This window comes from Pinus tabuliformis, chromosome 5_1 (assembly GCF_031772625.1).
Source record: "Pinus tabuliformis cultivar Carrire ecotype Pingquan chromosome 5_1, CPIR1, whole genome shotgun sequence".
Taxonomy (NCBI): domain Eukaryota; kingdom Viridiplantae; phylum Streptophyta; class Pinopsida; order Pinales; family Pinaceae; genus Pinus; species Pinus tabuliformis.
The window spans coordinates 930,814,979-930,834,906 of NC_142305.1; the positions used below are offsets into that span (position 1 = coordinate 930,814,979).

General features: G+C 38.0%; 1 protein-coding gene across 1 annotated transcript in view; it reads left to right on the top strand.

Moving 5' to 3' along the window:
- The window catches only part of PDIL5-2 (PDI-like 5-2), a 97,859-nt gene extending 78,816 nt beyond the window's left edge, over positions 1-19,043 (top strand). The window contains exon 5 of the mRNA XM_089433184.1: positions 18,366-19,043. Coding sequence (XP_089289310.1) covers positions 18,366-18,713 — 348 coding nt within the window. The 3' untranslated portion in view covers positions 18,714-19,043. The remainder of the gene's footprint in view (positions 1-18,365) is intronic.
- Positions 19,044-19,928: the final 885 nt, after the last annotated feature.

Genomic DNA, 19,928 nt, shown 5'->3' on the forward strand with positions numbered 1-19,928 from the left:
TTCCAAGATATCTCAAACAATACTCCATTGTGCCCCTCAAATACCTGAGCACATGTTTTGTTACTAATTAATCCTCCTATGTTGGCTCCACCATGAATTGACTCAAGGTGTTCACTACAAAACATATATTTGGCTTGGTGTTGACCAAATACATTAAGGAACCTATTAGTTTCATGTACATCATTTGATCCACCAACTCTGAGGTTGTTAGCGTCCTCAAATTAGTGATCATAGGTGTGGCCATAGGTCTGCAATCGTTCATATGAAACCCCCTTAGGATTTGAACTGCATATTTAACATGCCCAAAGAAAATCTCTCTTGGTCTCTGCCAAACCTTAAATCTCAAGAAGTAATGCATCATGCCATTGTTCTTCATCATTAAGTTAGCTTCCATGTTGGCTTTGCACCCTTCAGTGAGCTTCGAAGCTTTTATTACTCCTTTGTAATGACATCATTGTACTCGACAATCCCTTTGATCTACTTTTGTGGGCATTAATTATACATTAATAAAATGATCTTATCTTATATTATTTGCACATGTCTAAAACAAGTCATGTACATATAACATGAGCTAGAATTTGTTTTGCTTTTGGTGAAGCACATACTTTGCAGATATCATCATTTTTAGAATACCATGCTTTTGGTGTTTGCTTGAGTTCATACAACGATTTCTTAAGCCTACACACATGGGCACCCTTCCTAGTTACTATGAAGCCCTAGGGTTGCTCTATGTGCACTTCTTCCTTGATGACCTGATTAAGGAAAGTTGCTTTCACATCCATGTAATGTATCCTCCATCCCATACATGAAACCAAGGATATAACAACGGTAATAGATGTGAACTTGTTGACTGGAGAAAATGTTTCCTTATATCCTATCTCTCAATTTCAGAGAATCCTCTTACCACAAACCTCTCTTTGAACTTCTCAATGCTTCCATTTGCAGAATGCTTGATTTTGTAGAGCCACTTGGAACTCACAATTGACTTCCTCTCCAATCTTTGCACTATGTCCCAAACATCATTCTTCATGATGGGGGTGTACTCCACCATTGAATCTTGCCATACCTATTGGTTTGCTGCCTCTTGAAAAATGCAAGGCTCGAAATCTAGAATGTTGCTTATCAATGCCCTATAGTTTAGAAATTTCTTTGGAAATCTACTCTCTTTGAATGGGCTCTTATAAGTCTTAACATGCTTCCGAACATCCCTCAACATCTCACTAAACCATTAAGGTCTCATGACAGAAATAGAATGGGCACCTGTCTCCCCCCCTTCACTTAAAGGCTGCTATATTGCCCTAGAAATCCATTAGGGGATTTTTGAGGTTAAAAATGGGTCTCAAAATGAAAATGTACTCACAAAATCAACTTTAAAAGAACCAGTAGGATTCAAGATGATGATGTCATCCCAAGAGATAAATATTTTTGGAGGGGAAAGAAGAAAACTATGTCTTTTAATTGTATTTTTGACATATCTTCTTATAGGTTTATTCAAACATAAAGTGCGAGCAATCACCGGATATAGAATTAGATTTTTCACCCAACAAGTACTCACTCTGCATACTTTTGAGTAGACACAAATTAAGACAAGTTGAAAATACTTGTAAGAAACATCGTTTTTTCATGTATTTTCAATTTTTCTTGGTGTGCGTTTGGTTAATAAACACATTTTTCATGTATTTTCAATTTTTATCGGTGTGGGTCTACTCAAAAGTATGCAGAGTGGGTATTTGTTGGATGTAGAATCTAATTCTGCATCCAATGAGTGTCTACACTTTAAGTTTGAGTAAACCTACAAGGAGATAAGTTGAAAAGACAATAAAAAAAGGGTTGTTTTTTTTCTTTTTATTTAAAAATTCATAACTTTTATTTTATTAATTTCACTATTATTTTATTGTTTTCCTTAGTACGCCCATTTTAGATTTAAAAATTCCCCTTATGCATTGGTGACCTCAGCTCAACCTTCAAAGCTTCTTACTCCTCATCCTCTGACATTGGAATAGGCCCATGAGACTTTTCGTCGTAAAGTCTTCCTCAAACTATACACCCTAGCTCACTACTCTTCCTTTACTTTGGAATATAGAACTTGCGATTCTTTGAAGTCTCACTATAACTCACAAGTAAACCCTTCATGCTGGAGGGCTCAACGCGGTCCTCTTCTCTGTGGATACAAGGATATAAATTGGATAACCAAAGATGTGGATTTGATTCACCTTTGGCTTTGCACTAGTGAATGCCTGTTGAATTTGTTTTTTTGTTCAATTAGTTTTTCTACATGTCTAGCATCGTCAACAATTTCAGGGTTCCATAGTTTTATTTCACTACAGACGTAATCCTTCAACCCACAAATATACATTTTTAACAATTGCTCATATGTGAATTTGCTTTATTTTGTTTTTAGAACTTCCCACTCGTGTGTATAGTCATTTATGTTTCCTTCTTGTTTAAGATGCACAAATTTGTTATATAGGTCCTATTCTTCTTCGTCTTGGAACCTTTTTCATAAGGCAATTGTGAAACGTTGCAAATGAGAGTGATGGACATCACATTTTTTGGATCACTGTAAGGTCCTAGGGAAATTTAGGGTTCTATTTCTAGCTAGGGTTTTCCAACATATTAAAATTTCATGGATATATATAGTAGATATTTTTGCTCATGTCACACAATTATTCAATAACAATGATAGGAAACTTGGACAAGACTAATTATCCAATTAACCAGAGATATAAACAACTTACAACCCAATATTGTGGCAAGTATAATAATCAATCCAACAATTCAATTGATTCCCAAACTTGACAATTTATCTTATTCTACAAAATTTGATTAATTCATTGAAGGGGTCCTTGTAACAATTTCTATCCTACGAGGGCCAAATTCCAATCTTGAACGAGCTAATCCCTATTGTCTGGCTGCCGTGGAATCCTGTCTCCTTGTTGCACGCTTGGCCAAATTTCTTTAGTAGAGAGATGCAAAAAATACTGAGCGAGTTTGCCTCAGATTACAAGCCTTTGTTGCATGGATGCCATTGAACCACGAGTTTGCCTCAGATTGCAGAGATGCCACAAAATCCCTAGTTTCCGAATTCCAAACATGCCCCGAAATTGCCTTAGGAAAGTTTTGCAGTTGCCTCAGAGGTAGCTGGAATTTCCTTTAAAGAAGAGGTCAAGTTCTGCCTTAAGGAGGTCAAAGTGCCTCAAAATTTCCCACCGAAAATGCCAATAATATCATAGGAAAATTCGTCTGTCACAGAGAATAATGCGTTGAAAACCACCTTGGATTTTGTCTTCAACGAATTTGAGTTCTTGCCTTTGATATGCCATTGGGCTTGAATATATTCCAGATCGATAGCTTCCCTAGTTTCCAGAACATAACAAAAAATAAAGAAAAGATTACTAACTAGGGTGGAATCTTTCACCACTGAAATTAGTAGAGAAAGGGGTCTTAAAACCCTCAGAGCCTCAACTCTAGAAAATAGAGATATATGATCCAAATTGATGACGTTGATTTGATTTCAACTCTTCTCTATTTATAGATTTCTCCACGGTCTCCAAAATGTGGGGTTGTAGGTGCAACTACCAATTTTGGGTTTTTGTTTGCCCCAGCTGGCCCAACTTCTGCACAATGTTGCCACAACATTGGAAAGAAAAATTGGGTTTTTACCCCTCTATCAGGACTATAGCCTAGCCCACAGGGCCTTGGATTGACGGTGAATGGGGGCACTATTAAGGCACTCCTTGCTATAGGTCACCGATTCAAATCCCCCATGGGTGTAGGCTTCTATATGTTTGGTCCTGTCATGAAACATTGGATTTTCAAAAGCTTGATGGAGTGAATCATTGTGGGTTCCATGTCAAGGCCAAATGTGTAAGCAATTTGCGAAGCCATATGGCCTGACAACTCGCCAAACTTGTGGCCATGTACTCGGCCTCTACTGAGCTAAGTGCTACTAATTGTTGCTTCCTACTAAACCATGAGATCATAGCTGATCCCAAGTTGAAACAACTTGAAGTACTCTTCTTGTCCATTGCACTCCTAGCCCAATATGAATTTGTGTAGCCATGCAATTGTACTCCACCAACTCTAACATACATGAATCCATACTACACTGTACCTCTCAAGTATCTGAGCACATGTTTTGTTGCCACCCAATGAACCATCCTCCACTCCACCATGAATTGGTTGAGTGTGTTCACAATAAAACAAATATATGGTTGGTATTGAATAGATACATTAAGGACCCTATTAATTGCCTATACAATGTGGGATCCAACAACTCACTTTCAAAAGCATTAAGCTTCCTCAAGTTGGTAATCATGGGTGTTCACAGAGGTCTGCAATTCTCCATCTTGAATCTCTTCAGGATATCAATTGCATACTTGCCCCGCCAAGGAATATCTCTCTTGGTTTTTGCCACACCTCTAATCCTAGAAAGTAGTGCATCATCCCTATGTCCTTCATCTTGAATTTCGAAGCAAGGTCCTTGCACATCTCTATGAACCTTTCAGATCTTGTCGGAGATAGATCATCCACAAACACCATCAACAAGTATATAGTATAAGTTGGTATCCGCCTCACTCTTGGTGAAGCCCAAGCCTAGCAGATACCCATCAATCCTTGAGTACCATGCTCTAGGTACCTGCTTAAGTCCGTACAGTACCTTCTTCAACAATGAGACTCCCTCCCATGCACCTTAAATCCTCGAGGGTGCTCAATATACACCTCCTCCTCAATGACTCCATTGAGGAAGGTTGTCTGCACATCCATTTGATGTATCCTCCATTCCATCTTTGAAGAAATGGAAATAATAGCCCTGATAGATTCATATTATGTGAAAAGAGAAAAAGTCTCATCGTAGTTTACTCCCTCCTTTTGGGAGAACTCTCTCGCCACCAACCTTGCCTTATGCTTCTCGACTCTGCCATTTGCTACATGTTTGACCTTATAGATCCATTGAGAAGTGACCATTGATTTTCCAAAGGCCTTGGTACAATCTCTCAGGCATCATTCTTCATGATGGAGATGTACTCCTCCACTGTGGCATCACTCCAAACATGCTTGTTTTCTACCTCCTCAAATGTAGAAGGATCGGTCTCACTAATGCAACTCATCAAGACCATATAGTTGGAAAATCTCCTCTATGGTCTACTCTCCCTAAAAGTGCTATTAATAGCCTTGGCATGCTCTTTAGCATCTCTCAATGTCTACGCAACCCATCTTGGTCCCCTCCTGACAGAGTTTAAAGGAATATCTCATTTGTCCTCTTGAGCAAAAGATTGTCTCCTTCTTGTTGGTATTGCTGGTCTCTCCTTAGTCTTGGAGCCTCTTGCTCTTGATCCTCCGCCACTTTTAGATCTAAACCACGTGACCTTCTAAAGGTTGTACCCTTCGCAATTCTGACATCCTTGTTGATCACTTTCTTCCTTTGTGTCGAAATGTAGACCTTCCTTCGAAGTCACGTTGTATCCAACAAAAATGCCCTTGTCTACTGAGGCCTCCAACCTAGTCCTTTTTTTTGAAGGCATGTGGACATACACTGGACCACTGAAGATGCGACGATGGTGTCACTTTGGTTTCACTCCTTTGAAAACCTCCTCAGGAGTCTTGTCCTCCAAAAATTTCTAAGGACTCTTGTTTTGCAAATAGATAGTCATGTTGCATGCCTCAACCCACAAAAACATAGGAAGATCCTAATCATGGATCATAGCCTTGGCTGTCGATGATGGCCCTATTCTTCCTCTTTGCAACTCCATTTTGCTGTGGATTAGATGGCACTGCCAACTCCTTTTTGATTCTTGCCTCGCAGAAATTTTTGAACTTGTTGGAGGTATACTCGGCCCCATTTTCTGATTTGAGAACTTCGATCTTCTTCCTTGTTTGGTTCTTCGCAAGAGCCTTAAACTCTTGAAATTGATTGGAGACCTCAACCCTAGCCTTCAAGAAGTATATCCATGTCCTCCAAAAAACTCATTTATAAACATCACGTAATACAAATATCATGTCACAGACTCCATTGGCATAAGACCCCACACAGATCGAAATGAATCAAGTCCAACACACCCTTGGATCTACTCTTGCTACTTGGAAATGCATCCTCGGCATACTTTCCAAGTGCACATCCCTTGTACACAACATCCCACTCTACATTGAACTTCGAAAGACTAGTGACCATCTCTTGTAACAATGATGAAGCTCTATAGTGCAAGTGACCCATCCTTCTGTGCCACAACACCCACAGGTTGTCACTGTCATGCACTAGGGCTCGTACTGGCTACCCTCCCAACAATTACAAGTTATCCTCTTTGCCTTTAATTACTCATCTCACACCAGGATCAAATCCCTTTGACCTGACAAGTAGTTGTCTACTTGTAAAGCTGGCCCCAAAATCCTTGACCTCCATAGCCAAGACTAAGAGTAAGTTCTTCTCAAGCCTTGGTACATACAACACTTCATTCACTTCCATAGGACTCCTTGAATCGAACTGAAACTGTATGGTGCCCATGCCCTCAACTGCATACTTGGCATTGTCACCAAGCTCCACATGTAGATCTCTATGCTCCTTAGCCATATTGGTGAAGAGGTGATGAGAGCCCCTAATATGACGAGATGCTCCATTGTCCACAGACCAGACCCGTCATGTAATGGTGCTTGAAAGACATGACACTAATGAAAACTCCTTGCAGGTGCAACCATTGGTGCCTTCCCCTTGCCCTTCTTGTTTGGAATGCATAATGTCCATATTTTTGACATGCAAAGCACTTGAATTTTCTCATGTCCTTATTCTTACCAGTTTGTGAAAATGCTCCTCCACTTAGGTTCTGTTTGGCCTTTTCCTTATGCTTCTTTGTCTGCCTAGCAAGAGCAGGGTTCTCCTCATCCCCACTCTTACGTTGTCCACTTGATAATGACTCCTCCTAAATCTCCTTTTGAGTGATGTCATGCCATGGCCTGTTCAAATCAAGAAGCTTGTCATGTGCTAGGATCCCTGTCACAAAGGTAGCTCATTGTTTGGAAAATCCACTCAAAGCTATCTCAATAAGCTCATCCTTTGGTACAACTTCCCCAATAGTTGCAAGCTCTTCTCGAACCTGTTGAATCTTAGCGAGGTATGATTTTACCATGTCTGATTTATTCATATTGGTGTTTATCAGCTTCTCTCTCAACACCATCTTCTGATTCTAGTTGTCACTCCGGTACAACTTTGTCAAAGCTATCCACATGTCATGGGCAGTCTTCTTTCTTGATATTTGAGGGATCACATGATCCTTCATAGCATCTTGGATGATACATCTAGCTTTCACATACTTTAGATTATGAGCAACCTGTGTTGGAGCATCTAAAGAAGGTTGTATATCAATATCAACAAATTCCCATAGACAATTTTCCATGAGAATTAGTGAATTGTCTCTCTCCATGCACTGAAATTAGATGCCCCTTCCAACTAATCTTCAAATCTCAACGAGGTGGAGCTCATTTTTCTCAGGTCAAACATTTAGCTTCAAAACCCTTTTGTTGAAAACAAAAAATTGTTGTTATAACCTAGTGCTATGATCTTCCCTTCTTCAGAGTTTCTAGTGCTTTGATATCGTGTTGAGCTTTTAACACCAGATTTGATTTATTTTTCTCATCATTATTTATACCTAGAAAATAATTTTTACCCAACCTAAAACTTGGAATTGTAAAAATAAGTACATTGGTGTTCACAATTTTTAAATGGTAAATTTTCAACAAAAATATAAATAGGAAATCACCATAGTATAAATTTAGCCCATTAAATCTCCCTTGACTTTATATTGAAATTTAGAAAATTTAGGGCCTAAACCCATAGAAAAATTGCGCAGAAAATACTAACAATATTGGAACTTGGATTAGGCCCTACGATTTTCGGCCTAAGAGAGAATTCAACCCCCCCTGAAAATGGCTACTTTGGAAGATAATTCGGCCCTAGAAATCCCCCCTGCAAAAATTCGGTCTCCACTTGTGTCACTGCGCCCTGAGAAAATCTCGACTCCCTTCCTCATGGGACATTGGTTGGAAATATTGTCCTCTCTTCATAGTCTTGAATTGCCCCAAAAACTCGGCCTCTCTCCTCCAAATCTTGACCCTCTCTCAAATTCTCCTTCCAAAAACCTTATGCACACTTTTCCTCTTTTTTCTCAATCACTCGAGTCGAATTCATGAGAAAATCGCTTCCTCAACAAATGCAATGTGTCTTCGTCCTCTCCCTTAGGTTCTCTTTATAATTTCAAATTGAGCAAGATCCTTAACCTTCAATCTCCAAAGTGATGGACGACTTGGTTTAAATCCTAAACCACTTAGACCAATGGTTGAGATTAGATCTAAGTCACTTAAATAATGAAATATTTATCGTTATAAATTGGCCCAATTAGCCAACATCTATTAATTAATGTGCTTTTCCTAAGTTAGACTTAGGAAAGAAATCAAATTAGTTGCTCTTCTCGAATAACCACCTAAAGGGAACTTCTTCTCCTACATGCTAGACACAACCCTATGTAGAATACATTCCGATGCTATAAAATCAACAAGATGGTGATGGAATGATAGTGGCGGCTGTGAGAAAAGATCATAGTGGTTGTACCATATTTGTACGGATGGCAGCCACGACTTGTACGAAGCAATATAGTATGGATAGGTTGGATTGAGGCTGAAACATGGCTTTGATACCAATGTAATTTAGATCGTCTTATTTATTTTAGAATATAGATCTATCTAAGTTACCAGGAAATGGATATGAATATGAGTATGGATCCATAAGATTTTTGAAAAGCCAGGATCCATATATGGTGGGGAAATGCAATTTACAAAAAATACAAATAAAATTTTTAATTAAAAAAAACATATTCGAAGTTAAATATTAAAACCATTCATGAATTACAACATTAGAATTGAAATCATTACATAAAATTATAAATCCCAAGACTTAAATCATGATACAGCCTTATACAAAAAGGATAATTGTAAATACAAATTTGAGTATCTCATTAGTGATTAATATATTGATATGATGATGTAGAGTAGCTCTGACTACATATTTGGAAATGTGTTTACATCCTCATCATCTGAATATTTCAACTATACATCATGATCAACTTGTCATATTCTTTGAAATCTTAAAATCCAAAAACTTCTAGCTAGTTATGATGATAAATGAATACCATACACTATTCGAGAACATGCTTTAGTCTGTGTATTATACTGTTCTAAGAGGAGTCTTTGCCTAGAGGTGGATGCGATTGATCTAATTAAATTATTAATGACACAACCATCCTTTGTACATAAAGGAAACTGAAAACTAAGCATATACTATATACAATATCTCTATATTATCTCAAATCTTTCCCAGAGCTTTCTTGCTCGCATTATCATGTGCTATACAACCTACAGATACATGTATGTAATAACTTATACAAATATACAACCTATAGGTTAATAATAAGCAGTGTTGTGAAAATCACGATATTATTGTGATAATATAGGAAAATCACGATTTTTTTGAGTTTGGCGATATCATCGCCCGATTTTTACGTTAATTTTTTTTCCGCAAAAAATCGCTAAGAAAATCTTGATTTTTGTGTTTTTTTTTTTGTCCGATTTTTTGATGAGGAGGAGCAACAGGAGGAGGAGGTGACACAACCTACCCAGGCTACCCTTGTCACCAGTAGAGGACGTGGTCTACCTCCTGTAGCTCCTAGTTCTTCAGCGTCTAGAGCACAGCAGAGTCCACTGCCAACTCCACCGACATCCTACATCTAGAGGGAAAGGGAAAGTTGTTGCATTTTCTCTCAAGAGGGGCAGAGGAAATCAATAGTCTTAGACTTAAGTTATTTGGTTCATTTCATTGTATATGACATTGACTCATGATATGAGATACATTATTGTATTTTTTGTTGATATTTTGAGGCTGAGTTGGGACTCAGGAGTCAGGACTTACTATTCAGGACATGATTCACTATTATGTGTGATGTAGCACTAGAAATGATATTACACATCTTATATATTAGTTTTTTTTATCATATGTGTCAATGTATTTATTTTATGTTGTAGATGCTTTAGATATTAAAAAAATGGGAAAAAAATGAATATTTTTGTATTTTACGATTTTTTCCCGATTATTTCCCGATTTTTACGATTTTTTTCCGATTTTTTCCTGATTTTTTCCCTTGCCGATAATATCCCGATAACGATAACTGCAACATTGATAATAAGTCATCTATCCAAAAGTTAAAATAGAATATTTGCTTTTAAGGGTTTCAAACAAGTGGAAAATATGCTTGAATATATATAAACATAAAACTCTAATTTTATTTGCTTAGGATCTGACTTATGAGGGATAGTTGGCACAAGATCTGTTTTAGTAGCATGGGATTTTTTTTTTTTGAGTTTGAAGGATCTTGTTGACGGTGCTAGATATCGCCAACATACAAGGGCTCGATGTGAAGTCCCAATTAGACCTCACACCGTTGGAGTAGGAGTCCCATCCAGAGTATCGCCGACCACCATAACTGTAAGGTTCACCTTGGTTTCAATGAACATAAGAGATTATATACATAACCCTTGAACAAGCAAGTTGACATTGTGAAACATCGATTGTAATGTGTAAAAGGAGACTTTCATGAGGGGGGAGACAAAAGTGAGCTTCTAGAGGGAAGTAATAGTACCAACCTAAGAGGCACACGAGCAAAGAAAGATTTGTTAGTTATCTAGTGAAATAGTTTACATTGACACAAAGATGGTTAAACCACATACAACACACCTTCAACAAAATAAGTACCAAAGCCACCGAAATAGTTCAATTTGTTAGGATATTCCGACACATAGGAAATAGTTAAGTATAACTTGGTCTAGTGTAGAGTTAGGGAAAGTGTGTTTCTTTACTATGTATTTTTGTAACTTACAATTTGACGGTCACGATATGTTCTAGACATTAAGTGATCCGACGGTTCATTCTCTCTGTATTACCGACATTTGATCCGTGGCTTAACACCTGATTGGTCCATGATCTCTATTTAAAGAGCATGGAGGGTCATTTGTAGGGTGACCGTTCATGAGAGAAGCTTATGTAAATTTTCTTTCTTTTATTAATAAATTGCCTGAAGTGGCTGTGTTGGCTTAGGCCGTGGACTGTTCCCCTCTTTGTGTGTTTTAACCACGTCAAGAATACTGGTGTATTGATTTGTGATCTGTTTGTGAGCAGTGTCCTTTGGTGTTCTATCTGAGGAACTTACCCTGTAAATTCCTACATAGATCTCTTAGGTCCTTAATTACAACACCGTGAGGTGAAAATTCAATGGTTTTACCTTCACCTGAATGAGTTATCTAATATATAGATAGAAGGTTGCAGGATAAGGTTGGAACACATAATACATCACTAAATTGACCATTGTTTAGATGAACAGTTCCAGCCCCTACAACACTAAGAGATCTATCATCACCAACATATATATTTTTGGTGTTACAATCATTTAAAGAAGAAAACATGGCTTTGCTTTTGGCCTTGTGATAAGAAGCTCCAGAATCAATGAGCTAGTCATGAGAATGAGAGGAAGAAGATACATTTAGTGCATAACTAGACTGAGATGGTTGACAACCACATGCAGAAAGTGCTATTCCTGAAGATGAAGTTGAAGTTGAAGAGTGCTCCAAATGGATGTTATGCTTCTTCATAGCTGCTTCCAAGGCTTCCATTTTCTTAAAGCATTTGGATTCTAAGTGGCCATCTTGATTACAAAATTTGCAATGTTTATCAGTCTTTTTCCCTTGTTTTTATTTGTCTTATCATTTTGTTGAATTAATTTTTCATTTTGAGAATGAAATTGCTTAGGACCCTTGTTTGGTTTAGGACCATTCTTTTTAGGATTCTTTGAATTTGGTTGTTGCTGGGCGGCTAAGGCTTTCTTAGAAGAGTTTCCAAGATTAAAAAGACCGAGATGTAAGAGTTTTTCTTGTTCTCTTATTAAAGAATCACAAAAGGCATCAAAAGAGGAGGACTTGTAGACTTGTCCTTGAGAAATAAGGGCTTCTCTAGTAGAATGGAAGGTGGAAACAAACACAGAGTAGGTTGGTCCCAACTTAGTAAGAATGGAATAGATAAGGCTACCATCTTCTTTCTTAACCTTAACACCTTCCAAGAGAAGGGTCTTGAACTTGGACAAAAAATCTTCAATTGAAGAAAAATTATATGGAACAACCTCCTGGCTTTACACAAATAGATTCCAGCCTTGTATGTCGACTTAAGAAATCCCTTTATGGTCTCAAGCAAGCCCCTTGGGCTTGGTATTCAAAATGGATAGATTTCTTTTAGATACTGGCTTTTCTAGGTGTCATTCTGACAATACTGTCTACACCAAGAAAGTGGGTAAGTCTCTTATCATTCTTGTTCTTTATGTTGATGATCTTATCCTTACTAGTAGTGATCCCAACCTTATAAACCATGTGAAGTCCAGCCTTAAAAAACAGTTTGAAATAACAAATATAGGACACTTGCATTAATTTCTTGGTCTTCAAGTCTCGCAATCCAAGGAAGGTATTTCCCTTTCCCAATACAAGTATGCCTGTGATCTTCTACGCCACTTTCACATGGAAGACTGTAAGCCAGCTCCTTCTCCCTTTCAGTTTGGAGTCAAACTTTCAGTCACTTGTACTTCCCCCGAAGCTGATGCTACCTTATACCATCAACTTGTAGGAAAACTTTTGTATCTGACCCATACTTATCCTGACCTTTCCTTTGCTGTTGGCCTTATTGCTCGGTTTATGCAAAACTCACATGAAAGTCATTAGAAAGCAGCTAAAAGAATACTTCGTTATGTTCGAGGTACAATTCAGTTTGGGATTCATTACAATGTAGAAGCATCTCCTCTATTGGTTGGTTTCACTGATTCTGATTGGGCTGGTGACCCTGATGATCGGAAGTCTACCGCAGGTTATGTGTTCACTCTTGGTTCTGGATCTATTACATGGGCTTGTAAGAAACAAAGTGCCATTTCTCTTTCTTCAGCAGAAGCAGAGTATCGTGGCGCCGTAGAAGCTAGTAAGGAAGCCCTGTGGCTTCGTCAGATCTTGTTAGAATTTGGCTTTCAGCAGCAACATCTGACTACACTTTGGTGTGATAATCAAAGTGCCATCCAACCAGAGTCCAACATCAGCGCAACAAACACATTGAACTACACATGCACTTTATCAGAAAGCTCATTCATGACCATGTTCTTGAAGTGCAATATTGTTCAACCGATGATCAAGTTGTATACATCTTTACAAAGGCTTTTATAGAGGCGAAGTTTACTAAACTTCGATTTATGGTTGGAGTTCAGGAAGTTGTCACTAAGGGGGGATAGGCTCTAATGCCTCCTTCCTTCTCCTATTGTGTCATATTTGTACATCCTTCAATCCTATCCTTAGTTGTTCTTAAGGGGGGATCTTAGGATATTCTGACACATAGGAAATAGTTAAGTATAACTTGGTCTAGTGTAGAGTTAGGTAAAGTGTGTTTCTTTACTATGTACTTTTGTAACTTACAATTTGACGGTCACGATATGTTCTAGACATTAAGTGATCCGATAGTTCATTCTCTCCTTGGTATTACTGACACTTGATCCGTGGCTTAACACCTGATTGACCCATGATCTCTATTTAAAGAGCATGGAGGGTCATTTGTAGGGTGATCGTTCATGAGAGAAGCTTATGTAAATTTTCTTTCTTTTATTAATAAATTGTCTAAAGTGGCCGTGTTGGCTTAGGCCGTGGACTATTTCTCTCTTTGACGGTTTTAACCACGTCAAGAATATTGGTGTATTGATTTGTGATCTGTTTGTGAGCGGTGTCCTTTGGTGTTCTATATAAGGAACTTACCCTGTAAATTCCTACACAATTTCCTTAGTACATATGAACAAAACATATATAGAAAACATATAAAGAATAGTCCTAAGACATTCACAATACATGCATGAAAATGTGTTGGCTCATTGAGCTTCTCCAAAGAATAGTTTTCTCTCCTATGCGGAGTAGAGAAGCTAAAACTCGCTCTCCAAAAAGCCTTTTGCTTGAGTTACAAGGTTGCTTTTATAACAAGGGGAATGAACTTTCATATCCCCATAGCTCTTGAGTTACCATCATGACTCTTGGACTTCTATTATGACTTTTGGACTTCTATGATTTTGGACATATATGACAATGTGACTCTTCATGTTCCACATATGACTCTGGAGTCTGGGACTTCCACACATTACATTTTGTCTTTTTCTTGAGAATACATCATTGCATTCCACATGGTGATGTGGCGTGACACATGGACACATATTGACTACTATGATGACACCTGTACAAGTTACAACTTGACAATGATGACATGGACTTCATGATGAAATGGCAATGCCAAGCTATCTTCCTTGCTGCTTCATCTTCATGAAGATCTGCTTTGTTCTTCATCTTCACCCTCCAAATGGTCTTGGATCAACTTTGGAATCCTCTGAGTCATCATGCAGTGCCTTCTTGCTGTCTTGGTACATAATCTGCTTCATGTCTCCATGATAGCTCTCTTTTGTTCTTCTTCTCCACAGGTGTTTTTTTATGCCTTCTCCTTGCTATCTGCTTTGAGCATTATCTTGTCATGCTAGGAAGGTACTCCTGCCAATGAAAACCAGTCATGAAAAAAAGAAATCAGCCATAAAACCATCTATTCTATCACTATCTAGCTCATGGAATGATCAGCTCATGATTGGCCTATAAGAGGGTTAAAAGAAGGGGGCTTGATAAGGGGGGTGTAGTCAAACTCATCAGTGGCTTAGGAAGGCTCCACTGCTCATTTTTATTGAGCTGAAGGCAGTGAAAGGTTAGGAAGGCTCCACTGTTCATTTTTATTGAGCTGAAGGTAGTGAAAGGTCAAGGCTCACAAGAGTCTTCAAGGTGTGCTTGTGCGCTCAAGCAAGAGAGAGAGAACTCAAGGGCAAAGGCCCGAAGCACGAAGGAGAATCATTCGTTGGTTCAGGGTGCCCTTGTGCTTTGAAGGGACAAAGGAGGGCGCAAGGGTGCACACCGAAGGAACGAAGGGTCAAGCTTTGAGCCTTTGCAATGCGCTCAAGAGGAACTAGGAGGGCGTAGTTCTTCTAGTCAAAGGAGTGTGCTCAAATGAAGGCTTCAGGCTTCGTGATTGTGCCATGCACTAAATGCTTCAGGCTTCACAATTGTGCCATGCGCTCAAATGCTTCAGGCTTCAGAATTGTGCCATGCGCTCAAGAGGAGACAAGACTTTGTTCTTCCGAAGTGCGCTTCGTTGTTTCAAAGTGCGCTTCGGCTTGGGAGGGCACAATTCTCTTCGACAATGCCTACTTGTTCATCTAGAATGCGCTTTTCATTGAGGGAGGCAACAAAAGGTTAGGTCAATGAGGCTCATGAAGAAGTTGGGTTCATCACCTAGTAAGAGGGTTAATGCCTTGACAACTTGTGCTAAGCAGGAGGACCAAGAAGGGCTCCCAAAATGGCTAAGTGTGAGACCAACAGAGTAAAAGAGAGATATGCATCTGAACACGACTCAAACATGGATCACACACATAAAACCAGCAATACAAGCCAAAAGGATACATAGAATTCATGGATAATAATGACACCTCGAAACGACAACAAATTGACACTTATTTCTAAGTGCGACAGTTGAAACGACACACTCATTACGACACTTAGTTTACAACTTACGTCATAAGTGATGACTGAGACCAAAAGGTGCTCTTAGCTGTAGGAATGTGTCTAGCAAATATTCTAATGATATGTAAGAACATCTAATGCAGAAGAGTGTGCCAGAACTAACTTTGGTGATACGCAAAGTGTGACACATGCAGGAGTGAAAACAACAAAAGCGACACTTGCGACAAGAGGCATAATATGAAGAAAACACTTGCAAAATGCGAACGACCTTGAAAGTGACACATGGCAGAGCAAAGATAACATGAAAGCGACACTTGTTAAAGTGAAAAAAAACAAAAGCGACAACCACAAACGTAAAATCAACACTTGTGAAAGTGACAGAGTGCAAAAGCGATATTTGAAAAAACTCACCGAAATAGAAGTACAAACACAACCAAAGTGATGGGGACTGCCAACGAAAGACGCACATTGATTGTCGACATGAGTTGAACATTGCACAAACACTGTCTTGATGGGCAGTGCTATGCTCGTTTAAGTTTGCATAAGGGAAGTGAGCTCATAAGTTCAACCATCACTGTGCATGTGTGAGCAAGTGACTTTGACGAGTAAACATATTGCAAAACTTCAATTGACCATGGAATGACAAATCGTGAGATCCTCAGTAGGCACCAAATTCAAGTGTAAGCAAAATTTTGGAGGGTGTTGATTGCAATGTTAACAGATCCGTTTTTGTGGCAGATCCTATGCGGATCTGTATCTGACATCTGTATCTGGCATCAAGACCCTGCAGATCCGACAACATAGATAATTACTCTACATATATATAAATGTCAATTGATAAGAATGATGATGTTACAATGAGCCTTATGACAGTCTACTTATAGCATTGACTAGTCATGAGGTGAAGGGATATGCACCCTTTGACTTTTTATTAACTAATTAATTTATTATGATTATGTTTATAACAACTTCCAGCTTTACCAAGTAAATAAGAATATGAATTAAAATACTAAAGGTTTTAAACCACTTTCCATGCAAGGGTAATAAACTTCAAAGCTTTGCTTTAAAGAAAATCAGACTCACCTTTTGCAGATAATAAAGTGAATCAACCTGCTAGACAATTCAATTTAGACTTTCAATTTCACTTCTCATGCCAACATTAAACAAGGTTGACTCTTAGGATAAGGGTGAATGAAGTCAATAAATGAGGTTTCTTGGAAGATCAAATCCATAATCCAGCACCAAATCCTTCTGAACACTTACCAATCCCAATGAAACTCTTCTGATCAACTGGCATGTGTCATCTTAAAGAATATTCCACCTGTACATCACCAAGCTTATTTCATCACTCTTCATGACCTGGAACCTTAACCTACTCACCACTACATGTTCCGAATCTTGACATAATCTGTACCTGCCATATATGGAAACTACTAATTATAGATGTGCTTAAAAACAGTCTCCCTTCAAAAAAACGTAAAGCAAATTGCAGGAAAGACTAATCATTGATATATGGAGCATCAATCCATCTTCTGAAAAAGAAAAAGGCGAAAAGTATTTATATCTCACATGCATGCAAAAGCAGTCTCATTGGACTTGCTTTTAGTTTTTTATAAGGATAAAAAATATGTAATAATCTTTGGCATGCAGTGCCATATCTACGAATACTGGAAAAAAGCAAACTGCTAAAAATAGTAGTTTCCCAGAATCTAATGAAAATGACTCTGAAATGTGCTCTGATCAATATCAATGTCTGGATAGACAGACAACAGAACCATCCTGATGGAATCTGAATGGACCTTAACCCTCCAGTTGCACGAGTACACCTGGGGGTTAAGTTTTAGCACCATGAAAAAGAGAAAAAATTCTGAAGTTTTGAGATGTTGCAGTATATTTATACTACATAGATCACGTGACAATGCATTCTAGGGTTAGGACTCCTATGCAAGGTAAAGCCCATCAATAACACGAAGTGCAGGCCTCTTAAGATGCAAAGAGAGGTTGGATTCAAGTATTTATAATGTATCTACCAAAACAAACTATTTCAAGTATTTATACTGCTAACTACTGAAACAAACTATCTGATATTTATTGAGGTGAACCTCATTTGCAAGTCCTAAATTTGGAATTTGTTTGGAGCTAAGATTGGACAATTTTAATGTTAAATAAGATTTTGTCTTGGATGTATGTGTCGTGCTCTGAATTAAAAGGCAACCATTTGGTTGGTGCATGATTTCTGGGTTGATATGAACTCTCATTGGTGCATGTTACCAGTAACATAATTTTATAATAAAAGGTCAGCATCTAATTTATAATGCAATCTCTCAAGATGAAGGGTTCAGGTCCATTTGATGTCCTAAACATAATCTTGGGACTTGTTTCACGTTGAACAGCAGTATGCTTTTAAGCCACATAGTACAATGATCAAATGCATGCTGGTTTCTAAACATAATTTTTGTTTATGATGTTTTATCAGTATGTGAATTGACTAAAGATGTTCCTTGAATGACATCCTGTTTATTAGATCTATTGCAATTCAATGCATACTTCCTTTTCTTAAAAGTTGAATCAGTACCATGATAGTTGTTTTCTAAATTGTCTGAACAGATTCAGAGTGTGCTGTACTGTTATTAACTTATTTATGATTTCCAGTTTCAAGGACACTCACTGTTTTCTATGTCCCTAATTCACACCTCTCTCAAATTTTGAAGGTGGACGGCTTGGAAACTTTAAATGAGGAAAATTTGGAATCAGACATTACCCGTTTTCTTGAAGGCTACAGGCAAGGAAGAACCATCAAGCAAAGTATCAAGGGACCTTCCTTTCTTGATTTCCTTCATTCATTAATCAGCATGAATACTGTGTACATTATTGTTGTTGTAGTAGCTATTCTGATACTTGCCTTTAATATGAGTAGCTTTGAAAGTGAGGGGAGACAAAAGAGTATAAATTCAAGAGAGGCCAGATTGGCTGGACAGAGTCAATATGATGATGCAAGTGAAGTCGGCACAGATAAAACTGAAAAGAGGGAATTTGGATCAGGAAAGAAAGAAGATTGAGATGTATATAAATTTGCTGAATGCATGTTGTGTATACAAGATGGAACTCAGATTTGCGATAAAGATCCTTGAGAACTATCCATATCATTTGCTTCTTGAGAATCACCTTGCAGAATGTAATCAACAGTGCTTTTATCTGGATACCCGTGAAACTATTCTACAGAGGTCATCTGACTGATGGAAACTTTCTGCATTTTATTGCTGAATAGGTCAAACTGGCAAGACATATTTTATGCGTGAACTTTTGAACTAAATAGAAAAGTGTAGCCACATGCAGGTACCAATGTTGCTTTGAAAGAAAACCTTGGTTAAAGAAGATGGTAAGAGGTAGGGTACATTTTTTTGATTCCATTAGTTGATGTGAGATAAAAGACTGGGAGCAATTTGAAGAAAGCTATCGATTAATAACATTATTCATCGGTAAATTTCATTTTGTGTTTTTGTACCACAACTACAGGAACATACAGGCATTTCAGTGGCCAGAACTTGCAGTGTATCGATAGTGACGATACTTATGATTATTAGACAACGAAAAATGTTCCTTGGGAATTGCTTCTATATTTATTATTTTAGTATCCATTACAGTTCGTAGTTTTTACTTAAATCAACTACATTTGTGTAAGGATTATAACCATGAATTGCAACTTCTTGACCAACATTTGTTTGATCAATGTGCTGAAGAAAGCTTCTATTATAGGTGCACAGATGTGAACATTTCTATCCAAATTAAGATATGGATGATGCACCTTCCAATTTTAATGCCTAAAAACAGTGGTCTGATTACCTAAAACATACCTTGCTTTCTGGCTACCAGTTCATGTAGTTCCTATTGGCTTCTCTTTCCTGATTCTCATTGTTTCCTTGAGAAGCTTAATCTTGCTTTCTGGCTACCAGTTCATGTAGTTCGATTGGCTTCTTTTCCCGATTCTCATTGTTTCCTTGTGAAGCTTATACATTTACTAGTCATGAAATTTAATGACTTGGCTCAGCAACTAGAAACAGGCAAGGGGTAGAGAGAACAATAGGGAGAGAAACATGGAGACATGGAAAGTAAGGCATGTAAAAATCTGAAATAATCTCTCTATTTTATAGTACAACCATAACTGAATAATAAAACTATGGAAACCATTTCTTATCATTGTACATCTAGGTTCCCTCCCATGAAGCTACATTCAACTAATTTACTTTAAATTCCCAAGAACTGAATGACCATAG